Here is an 18,044-nt window from a genome sequence, read left to right as displayed (position 1 = left end):
AGTTAGATTCCAAAATTCCAACGTTGTGTTGTGGGAAAACTTACCCCAGCTCGCATAGTGGCCATTTTAAAGTCACATTACTGGCTGAGTTTGGCACTGGAAGCCATGTCACGTTCTTCGAAGCAGTTCATGTTGCTTTGGAAAGAAGAGTTGAATCTATCGTGTTTTTTGAATTCCCATGATATGTTCAGCAGTGCTTAAAACGTTTCACATACAACCAATGACTTTGCATTTTCTGCCTCTGGAAAACACAAGTTGTTCTTGCTGCACAGCTACACCATATGGCAGCGCTGAAACCGACGTGAGAATAGGAATTTGTGCGCGGTCGGTCAACGCACTCAACCCAGTATACCAATCTAAAAAAAACAATTGATCTGGTATTTGTGTCTGCTTTTTACAATGGCACTATTGTGGGTTCAACAGAGGTTTTGTCTTGGCGATAAATGTCAGGTAGTCTAAGAAGCTTCAATGGCTTTCTGGCCATGATACTTTGTGAGTATTTTAGTTTTCAGCAACGGTTAAATCGTGATGCTTTCCGCGGTTATAATGGCAAGCAATGTATTTGGCTGTTTCATGAACCGTTATCAAACGTAAAATTTCCAGAAAATAACCAATTTCATCCGACTGCTGACTTAAATTTCATTGCGAACCCATCAAAAATAAATTGGTTATATGCTTCGAGTCATATTACTATTAGACCATTGTAATTTGTGGTAGGTAACTGCAATATGTTTTGTTAAGGTGTCTGTTTTAATCTTGATTTTTTAGATTTATTTATTTCTGAAACGTTTTTAAAAAATATTTAATAAATTTTTTCTAAAATTAATGCTAGATCTGTTTTGTTTACTTGACTTGACATTTCGAGGAATATTTTAGGACGGTGGAGAATTATGAGGCCTATATTGGATTTGTTTATTAAGCATGCAAAAGGATTGTTTTTTTGAAGCATGATTTAAATAGCATTCGCTATTTCGCTTTTATTTTTGCATCAAATCTCATTTAGTTTGATTTGATCTCGTCTGTTGTCGGATACATTCAATTAAAGCCGTTCATCCCAATTTAATATGCAGCTAAAAATAGCCCGTCTTCACCGAGCACATTCGATCCACTTACATAACAAGAATTCGTTTTTAAGGCATCAGGCAAGAATCTTCATGACTGTTTGAACCAGCAAAGAATATTTCGGATCCGTTTGGGTCATAAAACGCATTCAACAAGTCATGTTGGTGTGACGTGTGTAGCGTGCAGTCATTGAATGACGTGAAGACATTGTGACGTAATGTCCGGACGTACCTCCGTATAAGTTGAATATATATTGCGTTTAGAATTAAATTATGTTAAGTTGATTCAGCAGACTCCTTACAGCCAAAGTCCACACCAAAGAGGCAAAAGTTCTTCTCACAGGTCTACTAGCAACTTTTACTTAACAACATTGCGTTTTTTATATTGATTCAATGTGTGCAGATGTTGCATCAATGCAAACAATTTTACAATACTTCCCAATTTCCATAAATTAGGAAAAAGTACATTGCCAGCTAGCCAAAAGCATTTTTGCTATGTAGCCCTACCACTTTTGTATTTGTCTTGTTGTCATTAAATTTTAACAACGTTGGAAAACGCCTAGAAGGAACCCAAGATAAAGAAAGTGAAATTCTAACGATTCTGTGTAGAAACTGTAGTTTCGAAACACTCTCTGAAAGCGCAGAATTATTGATTTCATTTAAGAATTCGTTATTGGTCATTTCCTTTTCCTCTATTACGTGGTTTCAAATTTTACCATGAAAAAGCAATTTTAGAAGTATATCTGTTCACTAGATTTGTGACTTTCTCAATTTAAAGACCAAAATTTGATGCTTTCAAAACAACCAACAGCGTCGTTTTGAATCCAAACACTAGTTCGGAAATGAACACACACCGCCAAGACTTGAAGTAATTCTTCAGCGATCTTACTGCATTGGTTAGACAAGCGTTGTGTATTATCCCATGTGCGGTGAACACAGAGTTGCTTTTTTATTATAAACAAATTCATATTTTGACTGAAAAAATAAAAGTCTGTCGCTCTGTTGCTCAGCACCAAAAGTAACGGTCATTTACCATCAAATAGCTGCTTTACAACTCTTTGTTTGTGTGAACACTTTGTCTAATTGTTTGGCCACCTGGCCAGTTGATTTGAAAAGCAAATAACCGTCTCAGTTGTAAGTTAATGTTCAATATACCAAGTACTGTTGCGACAATTGATAACGAAATTACCTTTGGATAATATGTAAATACCCTGAAAGAATAAGATATTTAAACCGTCTGCTCTGATTTCTCTTTCACCATGCTATATCATATTTCTCCATTCTTGGGGGTTTATTGTGCTTTCATTGTCACATCTTGTCACAAGGGACTTTTAACACTTTTCATGTCTTTGATAAATAAGCTCCTGTGATTGTGGTTTGGACGAATCCGTCCACTTTCCCGTATTTTTTCTCAATGAAAGAGTTCAAGTTTCCGATGGATACAAAAGAAAAAAGAGCTGCACCACCAATTGAACTTTGAAAACAGTAAAAGTAAAAGCGAACAATTAATTACGTGGCCAGTGCCATGCGGTGAATAAGAAGATAAACTCAGAGACAGGAAGTTAATCCCCAGCACGACACATACTGAAGCTGCCACACCATTCATAAAATTGCAAAAGAAATACTGATTACGGTATAACTCAGCCGTTGTGTTGCACACGCTTTTGTCCATTCACAAAACAAACTGGTGGTTATATTCTTTTGAAAAACTCGTAAATATTGCGTTGTTGCAACGTAAGTGTACGTCGAAATAGTGTGAACATACTTCCTTGGTATGATGAACGCCGTGAAGCGAGGTCATCAGAGAGTAGTGTGTGTGCGCAGTGACTTGCGTAGTGAGTAAAGGCTCGCTTTTTTTCTTTTATGAGATTGTGGGCTAGACATAGACTGCTACTGCGGCTGCTCTGTTCAGTTTTATTTCTCTCAGGCTTCAGCGCAGAAAGGAGGGAGCCTAATTTGTCTGATATGTTCTTGGTATATTGATCCATTCGCACTGGTAATGACATTTTGGGAAATTGAATTTTCTTTTTATAGAACAACGGAAAAAATTGTTTTTAATTAGAGAGCCATATCAGTAAACCAGAATTTAGTGAGGATCGATAATGGTGTCGGGAGGTTATATCAGATAAAATAAGGCTGGTGTGAGAACGTATTTACATAACTTGTTTTCTAAACAAAGCCTATTACCATAATCGCATATTATCGTTTTATAAATAGGATACAGCAAGGATTATTATAATAACTAACCCATTTTGTCTTGAAACAGAATTAAGTTTATTGTAGTATTTATTCTGATGCTGTCATCGAAAAAAATCTTTGCTGTCGCATTATCAGTAGGTTTGGTACTCGTGTTGAAAATCTCTGCTCGCCAATATGAAACTTAAAGCTATGTATACCTGCGTTACAAGACATGCTGACTCGGGTAAGTTGTTCCTCAATGCATGGTGTAAACCTAAGATGCCTAACTTGCTTGAGAAATTGTTTATTACAGTAACAGTCGTTGAGCCTATTTTGAAAGGAAAGTGCCTGCTGCACAAGCGAAAAGAGTGGATGTCAGTGACGGAAATAGTTGTGAGAAATGAGTCTCTGCATGAGAGGTTGCCAGATTGTCCATACAAAGTTGTTAACATTGTTTGTTTTTTTACATAGATGGAGCATATGAAACAAATGATGAAAAAACGTATCAAACTAAAAAGCTACACAAAGCAAGCAAAAGAAGCGTGCACCGGTAAGTACTAGTCACAGTTATTCAATGTCAAAGCGTTTTGTTAGTGACAGTAAGTTGAAGAATTCGTATTAACAAACCCCAACATTTTTTCGACAGGCCAAAATGGCAACAGTTATCAAAACCTCCCAAAACACCGCCAAAAACTCCTCCAAAGAATCCATACGTGATAGAAACACCTCCACCTCCCACAGTGGCTCTGCCATCAGTCCCAGCAGAAGTACCCCCTCCAGCGCCTAAGCGGAATACACCTCGTACAAAAAGTCCAGTTAGCAACCAACTTTCTGCACCTTCTTCCAAAGAAGAAGTGATGGGAAGTAAAAATTCTGGTGAGTATTTTCTTTCTGAGTAATTCAAATGTAACACAAAATCTAAATGCTCAACCTTGTACGTTTTAAGCACTTTATTGTTTAGTTGGAAATCAAACGGTTGGTGCTTTCTTATTAAAGAAATTTTTTTTTTTGAACCTAAAAGTAAGTTTATGAAATGGTTTGTTTTTTTAGGTAATCCGATGAATCCGTTCTGTTCAACATCGGTCGTTGAAAGGTCTGCACTGCGGGAAAATAGTGATAAAATATCGGCATTTGACAGCAACGCAAACCCTCTCGGAAGAAAGGTACGGAATTCAGCATGTAAACTTTGAGATTTTTAATTTTTCAAAATGGCGCCTTGGCTTACAAGCTGTTCTTGTTCTTGGCTTACATGGTCTGTGCATTAGTTGTGTAAAACATTTCAACAAAACGTGTATGTTTATTGCAGAACACGAGCAACGTAACAAAATTCTCCCTCGGATGCGATTTACCAGAAAGCGAAGAACTCTCTTCTTCCCAAGATGATGTATTTTCCCAGTCATCTCCAACGTGGCCTCTTACAGGTAGGCAAGCTTTCCAAACTCGTCTGCTGTTTTTCAAAATCCACTCAAAATAACTGAAAGCAACCAATGCATTAACTCTTCCTGGCAGAACCCAATTATCAATTTTGAATTTGCAAATATTTCTTTTTAGGAATGTTTTTAGTGGCAAGGTTTTGATAGAGAATTTACTTTTTGATACCATAAACATATGGAACAATTATATACCACAGGTTAGCGTTATAAGGTTAGTTTAACACTGAAAGTACGTGTGCGGTATGAGGTTATCGAAGCTGAAACTATTTGGTTGTTTATGTTGAAGTTGAAATAAAATACAATTGTAACACCACTCAGTTTACTAGTTCAGTTTGAAAGTGGGCGAACTGTTTTTGAAATCTATTTTAGTTCTCCGAATATATATATTTGTAATTTTTTGCAGGAAAAAATACTGGGGAAAAACGATTTGGAGACAGTGCTGGTGATTCGGATGATGAAACTCTCAATCTGTTGCGAAACATGAAAATCAGTTCTTTGGAAGAGGAGAGTTTAGGAGATAATTGTAAAAGACCTTTATTGCAATCCACTAATGACATAGAGGACTTAAACAACGAAATGATGAAAACGTACTTTAACAATGCTGCTCATATCATTGCTGAAAGTGCTATAGGCCCACGGACCGGGAGTATGTCGTCTTTGTCGTCTTCTGAATCAGCGAGCTCGATAACGACGTCGGTTGATCGAGCGACCGCATCATTTGAAACGGTTCGAGCTATTTGCGATGAACAGAGGGCTGCAAGAGCACAAACCTTTGAACAAAGAAAGCGGCTTAATACAGCTGGTAAAATGCAAAGGAACAATTGTGCAGCAACCAACTCACCTTCGCCTCGACGAGCTTTTTCCACCTCAGTTGCAAATAAAAATGTGAATTGGAGCGACATTCCTCCTTTACTTCCCCCTCGTGAGCCAGTGCGCCACTCACGCAGTGCTCCCCGGAACTTGTCCACTCCGTCTCCTCCCACGCCCCCACGCACTTCCACACCACCAGCGATACGTCTTTCTTCTTCAGCTCATTTTGAAAGCAGCCGTTCGAAAGAGCAAGCTCCGTCATGCACAACTCCAGTGTTTTCTGCTCTTCCTCCAAACATGACTGGTTCAAATCCCGTTATCCTTCCAATCATGAAAGACGGGAAACAGGAAAGCTTCACCCACTACTATCTTCTAGAAGATGAAGAGGTAATTTTCTAAGATGAAAGTTATAATGAGTTTAAAAAAAGTTTTAAGAATTACTGTGTTGTGTGAGCCCTCTATAAGTTTATATCCCTGCTTAATATTATTATCAACATAATTATTATTAATGATTTATTGCAGTCTGTTCCAAAACATCAAAGACCGCCACGGCCTGCGCTTGAGCCTCTCATCGGAATTGCTCGCCCTAATCCATCTACGATGTCTTCCTCGTTCAACCGTTCAGGAGGATCAGCTCCTCCAAGACCTCCACCCCCCACTGGTTCACTTTTCAATGGATCTCCAGGTGTGTTTTGCTATTTTGCATCCATGAGTTTGTACTAGATGCTGGTGGTTGCACAAGAACCTTGTTTCTTTGCTTTGTACTATATGTTTATTATTTTAAGAATCGTTCTCTCCATGGTAGCATCTTCATCTCATTCAAAAACATTAATCGTTTGTGCTTCAATTCGGTATCTGTGATTCAGTTAGTTTTTAATTATGCTTGCAGCTCTTGCACACTCGGCAGAATAGCAAAGCCTTGAACTTATAATAGAAGCTCTTCTGAATCTTCGAACATTCATTTGTCCTTTGATTAACGTATAATATAAGCTTTATTTTGAAAGCTTACATTGCATTCACGCCACTTATACAGTACATCTTCTTTGAAAAGATTAACATTGTTTGGTTATTTTTTTTTAGATTCAAACAATACTTCAATCACCACTCGCTCTTCAATTCCTGATCATTCCATTTTTTCTTCCCATTCTGCCTCCACGTATCCTCCTTCCAAAAGATCACCTCCTTTAATTAAATCTCCCCATGACCCTTCTTTCAACGGCTCACACTCCCCTGTTCCACGTTACTGTGACATGGCTCCTGGGCAGAAAGTAGTTGCTCTTCAGTCAGAAGTCTTCGGAGTTACCGATGAAGAATGTCAGGCTGCACTGAGACTCAATAAATGGGATGTTATAAAGTCGATAAAATATTTAATGGTGAGTCTCGTACTATGAATGCTTGCACATCGCTTTTTGTACTTGTGACAGAGCGTACTACCGACGCATATTTAGGCTTTGGGTGATCAAATCATTGGTAAAATAGATATTTTCATTATCATCATCATGTCTTTTATTTCTGAAATCAAAGCAAAAAAAAGTATCACTTGGTATAACTTAGCACGGGTTTGGATAAAAGATAGACGCCACAAACGCGTAATATCTGTTAAACCGTTAAACATCTGTGACAATATTTGTCTTTGAAAGGCTTTGTTCATGACCCAACAAGGTTGCATCATCATAAAATGCAAAACAAAATTCAACATTGTCTTTTTTTAGGTTGAACAACTATTCCGTGTTGGAATTTCAACTTGGGAAAACTGTCACCGGATTCTACAAACTACAAAATGGGATCTTCAATCTGCATCCCGAGTCCTTCTGGAGCAGCATCAAAATAACCGAACTGCCAGCTCTTGATTGCCTTTTCCTTCTGCTCTGCATCAACACTGTGAGAACGAGGATCCAATCCTTGAGAATGCCGAGATTTTTTCAAGAATTCTGACGAAGTATCCCCTTTTCCTGTTGAGAACAAACTTCAACCACGCAAACTCTAAAAAAACACCGTAATCATATCCTTGGAATGGGAAGACACGTCATTCTAAAAGTGACATCATCATCATCGCGCTACCTCAAGCTCTACAAAGTGAATCGACGCAGTGCTCAGTCATTTGCATGTGCTAAGACTCATTTTAGAAAAATTTCTCATCTAAATCAGAGCAGGCAAAATTCGACAATGCCACTGTTAAAGTTCTTGAGCGCTCACAAAGGTTTGATGCTGGAAGAAGGAACTAAATCGTCTTTAAATTAAAAACACACACTTGCCAGTCTAATGCTATGGTTCTCGCTTTTATTTACTGCAGTTTTATTTTCTCTTGGCAGAGTTTTAAGAAAGTACAAGTAGCTTCATTTTATTAATTTATCAAATACTTTTCTTACCTATATATTCATGATGAAGTGCAGTATTTGATATCGCCTGGCAAATACAAAGAGTTTTATTTTTGCTTTGACTATCATGTTTTTGTGCTTTTAGCGATCTATACCTTTATTATTATTGTTTCAGGAACTCTATCTATTAAACTATACAAAATATATACACTTCGTTTTCTCTATTAACATTTAGGAGAATGCAGCTGATATACTGTATTGTTAAGCTACTGGTATATTGCAGCGACATTTTTTTAGGAAAACGCTTGTTGACCAAGTATGTTTGTTCTCTGTACAGAATATAGCCTACTGCAGAGAGTAGGCCAATAGATCCTACAGCGATCTTTCCGTATTTGCGGGGATCGCGGTCGAGTCCTACTGCGAATAGCTAGAACCTTGCTAAAATTTTTATGAAACATTGAATAAAAGTCTCTACACAGGAAACGTTTCAAACATCAAAATAATGAAATACACTTTGGCAGTAGCGTTGCCAGTGAAGTTCAGGGGGGTAGGACCTCTAGGCTCGGTATAATTTGAGGGGCCGGTAACCTTTCTAAAGGGGCTCGGGAACCTACACTTCGGACTAGTCTTGAGACGGTTTTCAAACAGAAGTAAGCCTAGCTTACATGTGCTTTTTATTATTATTAAACAATGTGGTCTACAACACACGCTGCTACAGATCGTATTAGCATAAAATTAGCCCTAATTGTAACGCTAGAATCCGACAATTTTTTTTATTAATTTGCATTTCGGCAGTGTAGATATAAAATTGTCCGCCCCGATAGCTCAGTTAGTTAGCGCGTGGCTTCATGAACGAAGAAGCTTCAAGATCAAGCGGCGCTGGTTCGACTCTCGGGGTGTGCGCTTGAACAACGCATTCTAAGGACTGCTCTCTACTCAGCGGCACCTAATGGATGGAATAATTCCCCGGAAACAACACTTCAACAATCGGAAATTTCACTCTGTCAATCTCGATAAAAGGCACTGCGTCGAAAGCCTCTACAAAAGTGGCCTATGCGCAACTACCAGGAATAACCTACCAAGGCTTTGTCAGTCCGAGGATATTACAGGCTCCCCCCTGCAGCCAATAAAGCGCATATCAAAGAAAACAGTTTTTGATTGAAATTCCGTATCTCATAGTGCAGCACATTAGCTCACCTAATTTACCCACATTTGGTTAAACATATTCGTTTTCCTTGATCCAGCTGAAAACAGTAGCCCAGGTGTCACCATCTTCTTCTTCTTTAGCCGGTTCCAAGAAATTCTCAGTCTTGTTTGTGTGATATCGTGCTTTTGTTGTCTGGTCACACGTTGATCCTAGCACCTTGCTTTGTTTGCAGCTGATTTTAACCACAAACCGATTTATTATAAGAATTTTGTTTATTTAACTTAACACGGCTCTTTTGCCCTGTCTAGCGGATAGAAATTAGAGTCAACTAATTTTTACTGTATACAGATGGATCTCATCTTCTCGCCTTACGGTGTTCTCACTGTTGATGCAAAAGTAGGGCGATTTTGTTTGAAATCGCTTCCATCCACCAATTACGCGATCTTCCTCTCCAACCCGATCAGTGGCCTACTTGGCAATGTTACTGTAGCTCACTTTGCTGATGCTCGGCACTCAGCAACACACAATATTGTAGGGTGCTTGGCTTTGTTAACTGTTTTTTTTTGTCAAGCACCGAGAGCAATGCATACAACCAGTGGCGTACGCAGGGGGGGGGGGGGGGGGGGTGGGCATTGGGCCATAAATTTTTTAAATTGAATTAAATGCTCACGCGGACCAGAGTTCGATTTCTTATTTCGAATGGAGTGAGGTGGTATGGGCATGTTTTGAGAAGGGATGAAGATGATGTTTTGAGAAGAGCGCTGGAGTTGCAAGTGGAAGGTCGTAGAAAACAAGGAAGACCAAAGAAAACATGGAAAAAGCAAGTTGAGGAAGAAAGCAGCAAGGTGGGCTTGACAAGAGAGGACGCGCTAGACAGATCGATGTGGAGGCAGGGTGTGAAGACGATTGCGGCACTTGGAGGTGAATCCGGCCACCCTCGGTAACGGGGACATCACCGGATTAAAACTGGACTACTTACTACATTACCAAGAAGAGCAGACACAGAACCGTATTTAATCTGATCTAAAATCACAAATTATGATACACGATTTAAGTTTCTTAACTTTGCTCGCCCGTTCCAGCTACTGCATAGCCTGCAGGACAAACTACTCAATCGTGAAAATAAGCTCAACAGCCCTCATGCTCCTATTTCCTTTATTCTAACGTTGAGCAAGTCCTTGCCACTGTGACGCAAAACAAAACCCATTGAATATTGTTTAGAATTTATTATCAAAACTATATAAACGTAAGTGTCATGAATTGGTCTTCTTTTTCTTTTTTGGCGACTTCTCGTTAGTTTTGTGGGAAGAAAGAGTTCTCTTTTTCTTTAGTGACTTGGAATCATGAGTTAAAACAGGAGAGCTTGAAGATGCAATCACAGCATCTTCTCCAATCTTCTTATTAATGATATTATCAGTAGCCAGGTTAGTAACAATTTCAACTTCATCTGTCGCTTTTGGAACTATTTCAGCAGCCTTGTCGTCCGGGTTTTCATCACTGGTTGTTTTGGGCATTTTTTCGATATATATCGCCCCCTTCGCAGTTTTCCTGCAGAAACCATGGACGACAGCAGCTCTGCAATGCTTCGATATTGTATCCATGTAAGTTGATTCTTTAGTTCCAAAGAGAGAGTTTAAATTTGCAACATCATACCTAGGAAATATGGGAAAATTATTATCAATGCGAATCACAGCTTGATTTCGATAAATTTCAATTTGTAGCCTACATGAATTTCTTATTTTGATTTTGTATTGAACTTAGAGCTATTGAAGTGAAACGTCAGTGAAGCAATAAACCATCCTGTTTGTTGTTGCTTTTAATTTCAATTTCATCAGATGAAAGTTGCAACTAGTGCTAGAAACGATAATTTATTGTCCTGATGAACACCCAAACTTTTCAGTATTCAATAACAAAGGCTGTATTCACAATAATGAAAAAGAGTTGAAGGTCGTTTTACGTTCCAACAACAACTAATTTTGTGATTCAAGCAGAACAACTTTTTCGTTAGGGGTTGTCCATAAATACGTCCTCATAAAATTGCAAAAATATGCCCCCCTCCTCTCACTTATGTCCGCACTGCGTCGAAGAAAAGTCCGCAATTTGCAACCAGTCCTTTATGGACAGCTCATTTTAAAAAATTGAGTTGTTCGAAAAGCCGTTTTTTGGGTTAGGGTTAGGTTTCAAATTAGGGTTTAGGTTAGGGTTAGGTTTCAAATTAGGGTTAGGGTTAGGTTTTTTTTAAGGGTTGGTTTAGGTTTCAAATCAAAACAAAATTATTCAGCAAGAATTTAAAATGAAACTAAATCAACACAAAGAAAGTTGCGTCAAAAACAAAATGCATACCGATGTACTGAATACTCGTGAGCCTGATTTAAAATGTAGTAGGTATGTCGTCTAATTTCGAACTCATAACGAAACAAAACGTTTTTTTAACTGATTTTAACTTACGGTGCTCGGATTTCAATTGCTTGCACTGCTCCACTAGATAAAATAAAGTTTTTTCCGTTGGACGTTTGCAGCATCCTCTGTGTGTTGGTGATTGCTACCCGTCGACATGCAAGGTCCCTCATCATGAGCGAGTAGCAAGTCTGAAACAGAACTGTTTGATACAGTATTTCCTCGATAGTTCTAACTTTGACACCACATAAACACTAATAAAGGCGACCAAAATTGTAATCACAGCAATTGATTGCATAACTGGGTTAATTCACTATCCTGTGATATTATTTAAATTTCATTTTGATTTTTCCTGTTGATATGTATTGTATGGCATATAACATTTACAGCAATTTCCTGCAAATGCTTTTGCTCTGCCTGTTGCATTGAGCGCTGTATTTGTAACGGCTGCATTTTATCTCTATGACACATAATGTGTATTGTGTATATATACAGTATTCTACTTCTACAATAATGAGTAATACACGAGGAACAAGAGCAATACCATGTGTCAACACTCCAAAGTGAAAGTATCTCATTCTAATGATAGTAATGAAGTGTTTTATAAAATAACACAGTAAAATGTCTGTGCCCTTGCTGAAACAACAAAACATCTTCAGCAAAATCATTTAAACAACAAGATCAAAATAATAACAATGAAATTGATTAATCTATTCTCTAATTTCAGACAGAGCGTTTCCGCTCAACCATGCACCAATGGGGAATGGCCTCTTTCTCCTCCTGTGAATGTGGTGCCGAGGAACAGACCGCAGACCACATCATCAATGACTGCTCCATCTTCAAGCTACCTAACGAAGCGGAAGGTCTGCGTGACATGGATGATGAAACCAAAGACTGGCTGCTCTCTAGTAGCCTTCCAGTGTAGTCCGGGAACATCGTGAATCTGGGGTGGTAAAAGGATAGACCCTCGGCCCCAGAGGCTCACACGACGACGACGAGACAAGAGAGTGAACATTTTTGAAGGCAAACGGTTGCATTCCATCATGCTCATAATTTGAAGTATATTGATTAACATCATAAACAACGTTAATTTAACATGGATATAAGTCCAGAAAGCAAACCAGACTTTTTCATGTGAAAGCAGACTGATTTTCTGACTAGGACAAGGACAATGTCTCTATCTGAATTAGAAAAACCTTTATGCATTTTATGGAGATAATTGTCATAACATTTTGAAAGTCACCTTACCTCAAAATATATTCCCCTGTTCAGTGCACACTTAATAGGAGTATGATGCGGAATAAAAGAAAGTTTGTTGAGGCCGTCTACACATATGATGTCTATGTTTTGGTCTTTACAGCAGGCATGAAATAGTTTATCAGAGTGAGGATGGACGGCCAGAATGTCATACAATCCACTGTTTATTGCATCTCGCACCTTGGAACAAGATAAATTTTGCAACATCAGACATGAAAAATGAAATAATTACCACACAATCAAATGATTGTTGTTAAAATTGCATTTATTTTACAGTTTTTAGCTTAGTGTTGTATTGCGGAATGGCCCGTTTCGGTGAGTCCGATCCCTTAACGGGGGATTTTTTCAATTTTTTTTTTAAATTATCGGGTACCGTAGCCTAATTATCATTGCCGTTTTAGGGTTAGGGGTTAGAGGTTAGAAACTCACCGAATCGGACTCACCGAATAGTAGCAGACCCTAACAATCTACCACATGGTGATCATTTTGCCTTGGTAGATTGCTGTGTTGGACATTTATGCTATGGACTAAGTCAGCGCTTCTCAACCCCTGGGTCGCGACCCAAAACTGGGTCACCGTTTCATTTGGCTGGGTCGCTGTAAGATGTGGTAATAAAAGATAATGTCCCTTGAGAAAAATTAAAACTGCCTACCACTAGCTACTTTAGTTTTCGTAATTTCCACTATTCAAACTACGCCGCAGGTTTCACTAACGGATTTTGCCACACGCATTTTGGATAAAGTGTAGGCGTACACAGTACTGTATACAACAGTACACACTACAGCACTAGGGAATTGTAACAATTAATTGCTTCAAAAACCACACTAAACATAAAGATCGCGTCCCAGGAAATAGCATCGTTTACTGTTTTGAATTAGTTACTGGAAGATACGGAGTTAAGGCTTTGACGATGTCCAGCTTGTCATAGAAAGGCATTTGGGTTCATTGATACGAGAATTTGATTATCCCTAAAATTGCAACGGATTTGACTTTCAGTGCGACAGTGTACTGATGAACTGTTTTAAGAAAGACACCCTTGGTCAATTTTGGACAAAAGTCAAGAATGAAAAGACTGTTGTTGGCACGCACGCACGCAGCAAAAGCTCTCCTGCCATGTGTTACTGCCTGCCTGTGAGCGGGTTTTCTGCGCTTACTCACATCAAAACAAAGAGAAATTGTCTTCAGCGTGAAGATATTAGATAACATGAGATTGGCACTAAGCAAATAGCTCCAAATTTTGACAAAATTGTTGAAACAATACAAAGTCAAGGCTCACATTAATTAAATTTGACATTTTGTTGTTATGTTCTCGTGTTATATACGAGTGTGGCTCATTTTTTCATGCTTACAAAACGTTGTGCGAAACGTAGTTTTAAAAATAGGGTCGCCAAATCTTCGCTATTAATTTAACCTACATATTTGGGTCGCCACAAATGAAGGTTGAGAAACACTGGACCAAGTGTTCTTTACTGTACTTATTAGATATGAACGGCATTGTCATCACTCCGTGATTTTTTCTGATGTTTCAGACTGAATGCACAGGGCTTCATGCTTATTGTTTCTTTCATAAATTTGACAAGGTACTGTATTTTATCTGTGAAAACTGATGAATAGTGACCAAATGAGTAACTGTAAGTAAAACTTATAGAAATGTTTACTCAAACTATCGAAGAACAACGATGGTGCAGTTGATTAAGCATACCTTAATCACATCATCTAGTTCCCGTAATTCAATTGTAAGTCTTGTTAACTGCATCAAAGATTGATTTTTTGTTTTTAAAATCTTGCGAATTTCTGCAGTTTCTTCAATTTTTTCTGGAGGTTTTGGAACAGCAATTTTCTCCCGACCTAAAAATTGAATATATGTTTGTAAGAATAATCTTTAATCTTTATCACGTATATGTTTGGTTTGGGTCTGCTACTATTCAGCGAGTCCGATTCGGAGAGTTGCCTATTCGGAGACAGCCTTTTTCGGAGAGTTCCTTATTTGGAGATTTTTTAAAAATTAAAATTATAAAAAAATAAAAATAAAATCCAAAATTCGTTTGCATACAGACGGCGACGCAGGATACATGTCAATTTTATGTGAGCAAACATTTTAATTTAATAGCTCAAAAATAAATTTAATTCGCTTTTTATTTTTTGCTAAATTTCAATTCAATTAATTTTTCCTTGTCCGAACGCAAAAGAAACGATATTGTGGAATAAAATACAAAATTCTCTAAATAAACAGAAGGCGTTGTTGGATTTTCAAAAAATCTCTAAATAGGGAACTCTCCGAAAAAGGGTGTCTCCGAATAGGGAACTCTCCGAATCGGACTCGCCGAAACGGGCCATTCCGGTTTGGTTTAAACCTAACAACTGCGATACAGTTGGGAGCAAGTCTTTTAGGCGCAGACAGTTAGGCTCCGGTCAAATAGGCGCGCACACTGTGGCATCTGGATATTTAGGTGCGGAGCACTGTGGCGCCCATTCATTTAGGTGCTAATCCTAGTAAAGTCTGCAGATTGTATCAGCTTGGCAGGTAGGGCAATGCTTTTCACACAAAATGTTGAATTGAACAGAAAAATATGTCATGGCTTCCGTGAGTGAAGCTGCTTAAACCGGCAATGCTTTTCACACAAAATGTTATATTGAACAAAAAACTATGTCATGACTTCTGTGAGTGAAGCTGCTTAAACCGGCAATGCTTTTCACACAAAATGTTACATTAAACAGAAAAATATATATATTGTATTTGAAAGCGCGTGTTCGGCATTTATTTGTTGTTTGTCCAGCTTTGCATCAGCGAAAGCTTTATCAATAATTTATTCAAGTTTCCAAACATGACTGAGTTCACTTTTAGTGAGTCAAATAATAACTACACTAAACATCAGTCAAAAATATACCGTAGCCTATATTCAAGCGGGTGGTAGGCTTGAGTGAAGAGTAACTTAGTTTTCCGTCAAAACCCCGACTAGGTTAAATAACGAGCAAAGTCGCACCATTATGCTTGCAACTTGTAGCTAGGGTTCACGCCCTATAGAAATGTATTCATGTAGTAGAGCGTTGTCTCATACGTACTCGCCACACGACCAATCAATCCCGAGTAGAAGTAATTGCGAAAGATAACAGATTAAGTAAGGTTCTATCTGGCTGCAACCTGTGTTCAGGATGCATAGCAAATGTCCTGCGGAGATGTGCTAATATCAAGAGTAGTAGAGCGCTCTCTCGCACCTCATCTCCACACGCGCATTAACAAAACAACATATTTTTCTGTTCAATATAACATTTTGTGTGAAAAGCATTGCCCTAACTGCCAAGCTGATACAATCTGCAGACTTTACTAGGAATAGCACCTAAATGAATGGGCGCCACAGTGCTCCGCACCTAAATATCCAGACGCCACAGTGTGCGCGCCTATTTGACCGGAGCCTAACTGTCTGCGCCTAAAAGACGTGGATCCATACAGATACCAATGCCTTATATCACTATTATCACATAATCATATCATACTACATGTATAACATTACCAATACACGTTATTCAAATAAATTCATTGGTGATATGGTCATGCATTTATAGTAGTGATAAGAATAGATAGCTTTCTAAAATTTGAACTAAAAGAATGTCATGTTTAAAATCAATCAACACTAAATTAATTCAATTTCATGTGTGTAATTATGTGTTCAATGTGTGTAATTGACAAAGGGAATATATTGTCCTCTGGCAAGCATGGTAAAATGTGAAGGTGCTGCTGGGCCATTTTTTTTTATTTATACTTTGTGTCATTAGGATGCAACCTAGTTCGTACCAATAGTTCGTACCTTGAAAAGATCGAGAGAAAAAATTAAAAAAAGCCGAAGTAGCTGATCGCAGCTTCCGCAATCATTTAAAAAATTTTCCCTGAAAAGATTGAGAGAAAAAATAGCTCAAAGCCGAAGTCCGCTGATCCTAGTTTCTGCAAACATTTTTCCGCAGTTTCCGCTAACCCTAACCATAGAGTAATCTATGCTCTAACCCTAACCCTCGCTGATCGCAGTTTTCGCAAAACATTTTCCGCAGCTTCTGCTAACCCTAACCATAGAGTAATCTATGCTCTAACCCTAACTGATCGCAGTTTTCGCAAAACATTTTCCGCAGTTTCCGCTAACCGCAGTTTCTGTTAACCCTTACCCGAATTCTAACCATAGAGTAATCTATGCTCTAACCCTAACTGATCGCAGTTTCCGCAAACATTTTTCCGCTAACTGCAGTTTCCACTTACCCTAACTCTAACCATAGAGTAATCTATGCTCTAACCCTAACCCTCGCTGATCGCAGTTTCCGCAAACATTTTTCCGCAGTTTCCGCTAACCCTAAGCCTCGAGTTTGTCTCAAATTGTTTGGGAAACTCCGATCAGCGACTTCGGCTTTGTGCTATTGAACTGCGATCAGCGGCTTCAGCTTTTTTTTAATTTTTTCTCTTGATCTTTTCAGGGTACGACTGTAGAACTGACTGGTACAACTGACTGTCCGAATGGTTCAAGGTACGAACTAGGTTGCACCGTGTCATTATATGGCATTTTAATCAGTGTGCTTACGTGATCTATGTTCCCATTCTGGTAAGTGACTTGATGATACGCCACCAGCCCAAGCCTAGTTTTTTTACACAGCAGAAACTGATGCTGGTGGTAAGAAACAGATAAAACGATTCATCATCAGGTATATACTTCTAAAAGTAATTCAATAATCCACAAACCTTTTGATGAGACTTTTGGGCATTCCCAATATTTTGTGAGTGCTACAACCTCATAACCAAGCTGAACAAGCATCAGCAACTTTTTTCTTGTGGTTTTCAAGTTGTCAGCAGGTAAATTAAGATCATAGTATTTTCCATGACCTGGTATTGGCAAGTAATTCATCTTCGAAGACTAAAGTAGCCTATTCCATTATAATTAGCTAGCAAAATTTCTACGTCAAAAGCATTGAAACAGCAAACTGAAAATGGATAAAAGCATTCAAAAATATAAACCTGGGTTTTTTTTTTCGGTCATTTATCGGTCATTGACCGATTTTTTAGCAAAATGTCCGAAAAAAATATAGTCAATTCGGTCAAAATGTCCGAAAAATATATAGTCAATTCGGGTGTTGCAAGGTTGAGTTTCGCTGATGAACGTTGAAGAAAGTTTTCTCAGATAAAACACGACAACGTTTCTCAGCGAAACTTAATGTTGTAGCTCATAGGCGCCTAACTATTTTTTTGGCCGTGGGGGCGAAAGCATGTTTCATCAGCAGCAACGTAAATTCAGCAAAATGTCACGCAGATGGATGACATAATTATGTCGTCACACTAGGATTGCTTTTATTGCCACACTCGGAGTTATCGCTACGTTCGACCTACCGGTACCGTTAATTATTATAAACAAAACTCGACCACTTCGGTTAAGCAAACACATGCCATGCGTCTGCGTAAACTAGCGGT

General features: G+C 38.5%; 2 protein-coding genes across 2 annotated transcripts; one reads left to right on the top strand and one right to left on the bottom strand.

The window, feature by feature from the left end:
• The first annotated feature begins 3,331 nt into the window (after window positions 1-3,331).
• Window positions 3,332-8,006, top strand: LOC145766431 (uncharacterized). Its single transcript, XM_082578141.1, has 9 exons — window positions 3,332-3,483; window positions 3,711-3,789; window positions 3,886-4,115; window positions 4,290-4,402; window positions 4,546-4,660; window positions 5,076-5,869; window positions 6,005-6,167; window positions 6,563-6,855; window positions 7,195-8,006. The coding sequence occupies exons 1-9, from the start codon at window positions 3,435-3,437 to the stop codon at window positions 7,330-7,332; spliced, it is 1,974 nt and encodes a 657-aa protein (XP_082434267.1). The 5' UTR covers window positions 3,332-3,434; the 3' UTR covers window positions 7,333-8,006.
• Window positions 8,007-10,160: 2,154 nt separating this feature from the next.
• LOC145767322 (ribonuclease P protein subunit p30-like) lies at window positions 10,161-17,555 on the bottom strand. Its single transcript, XM_082579119.1, has 5 exons — window positions 17,322-17,555; window positions 14,304-14,449; window positions 12,593-12,781; window positions 11,396-11,535; window positions 10,161-10,600 (listed from the first exon to the last, which is right to left on the bottom strand). Exons 1-5 carry the CDS (start codon window positions 17,482-17,484, stop codon window positions 10,201-10,203), a joined length of 1,038 nt encoding a protein of 345 aa, XP_082435245.1. The 5' UTR covers window positions 17,485-17,555; the 3' UTR covers window positions 10,161-10,200.
• Window positions 17,556-18,044: the final 489 nt, after the last annotated feature.

Source organism: Aplidium turbinatum, chromosome 3, assembly GCF_918807975.1.
Source record: "Aplidium turbinatum chromosome 3, kaAplTurb1.1, whole genome shotgun sequence".
NCBI lineage: Eukaryota > Metazoa > Chordata > Ascidiacea > Aplousobranchia > Polyclinidae > Aplidium > Aplidium turbinatum.
The sequence above is the reverse complement of the archived record's forward strand: the minus strand, read 5'-3'. Positions and strand labels throughout refer to the sequence as shown.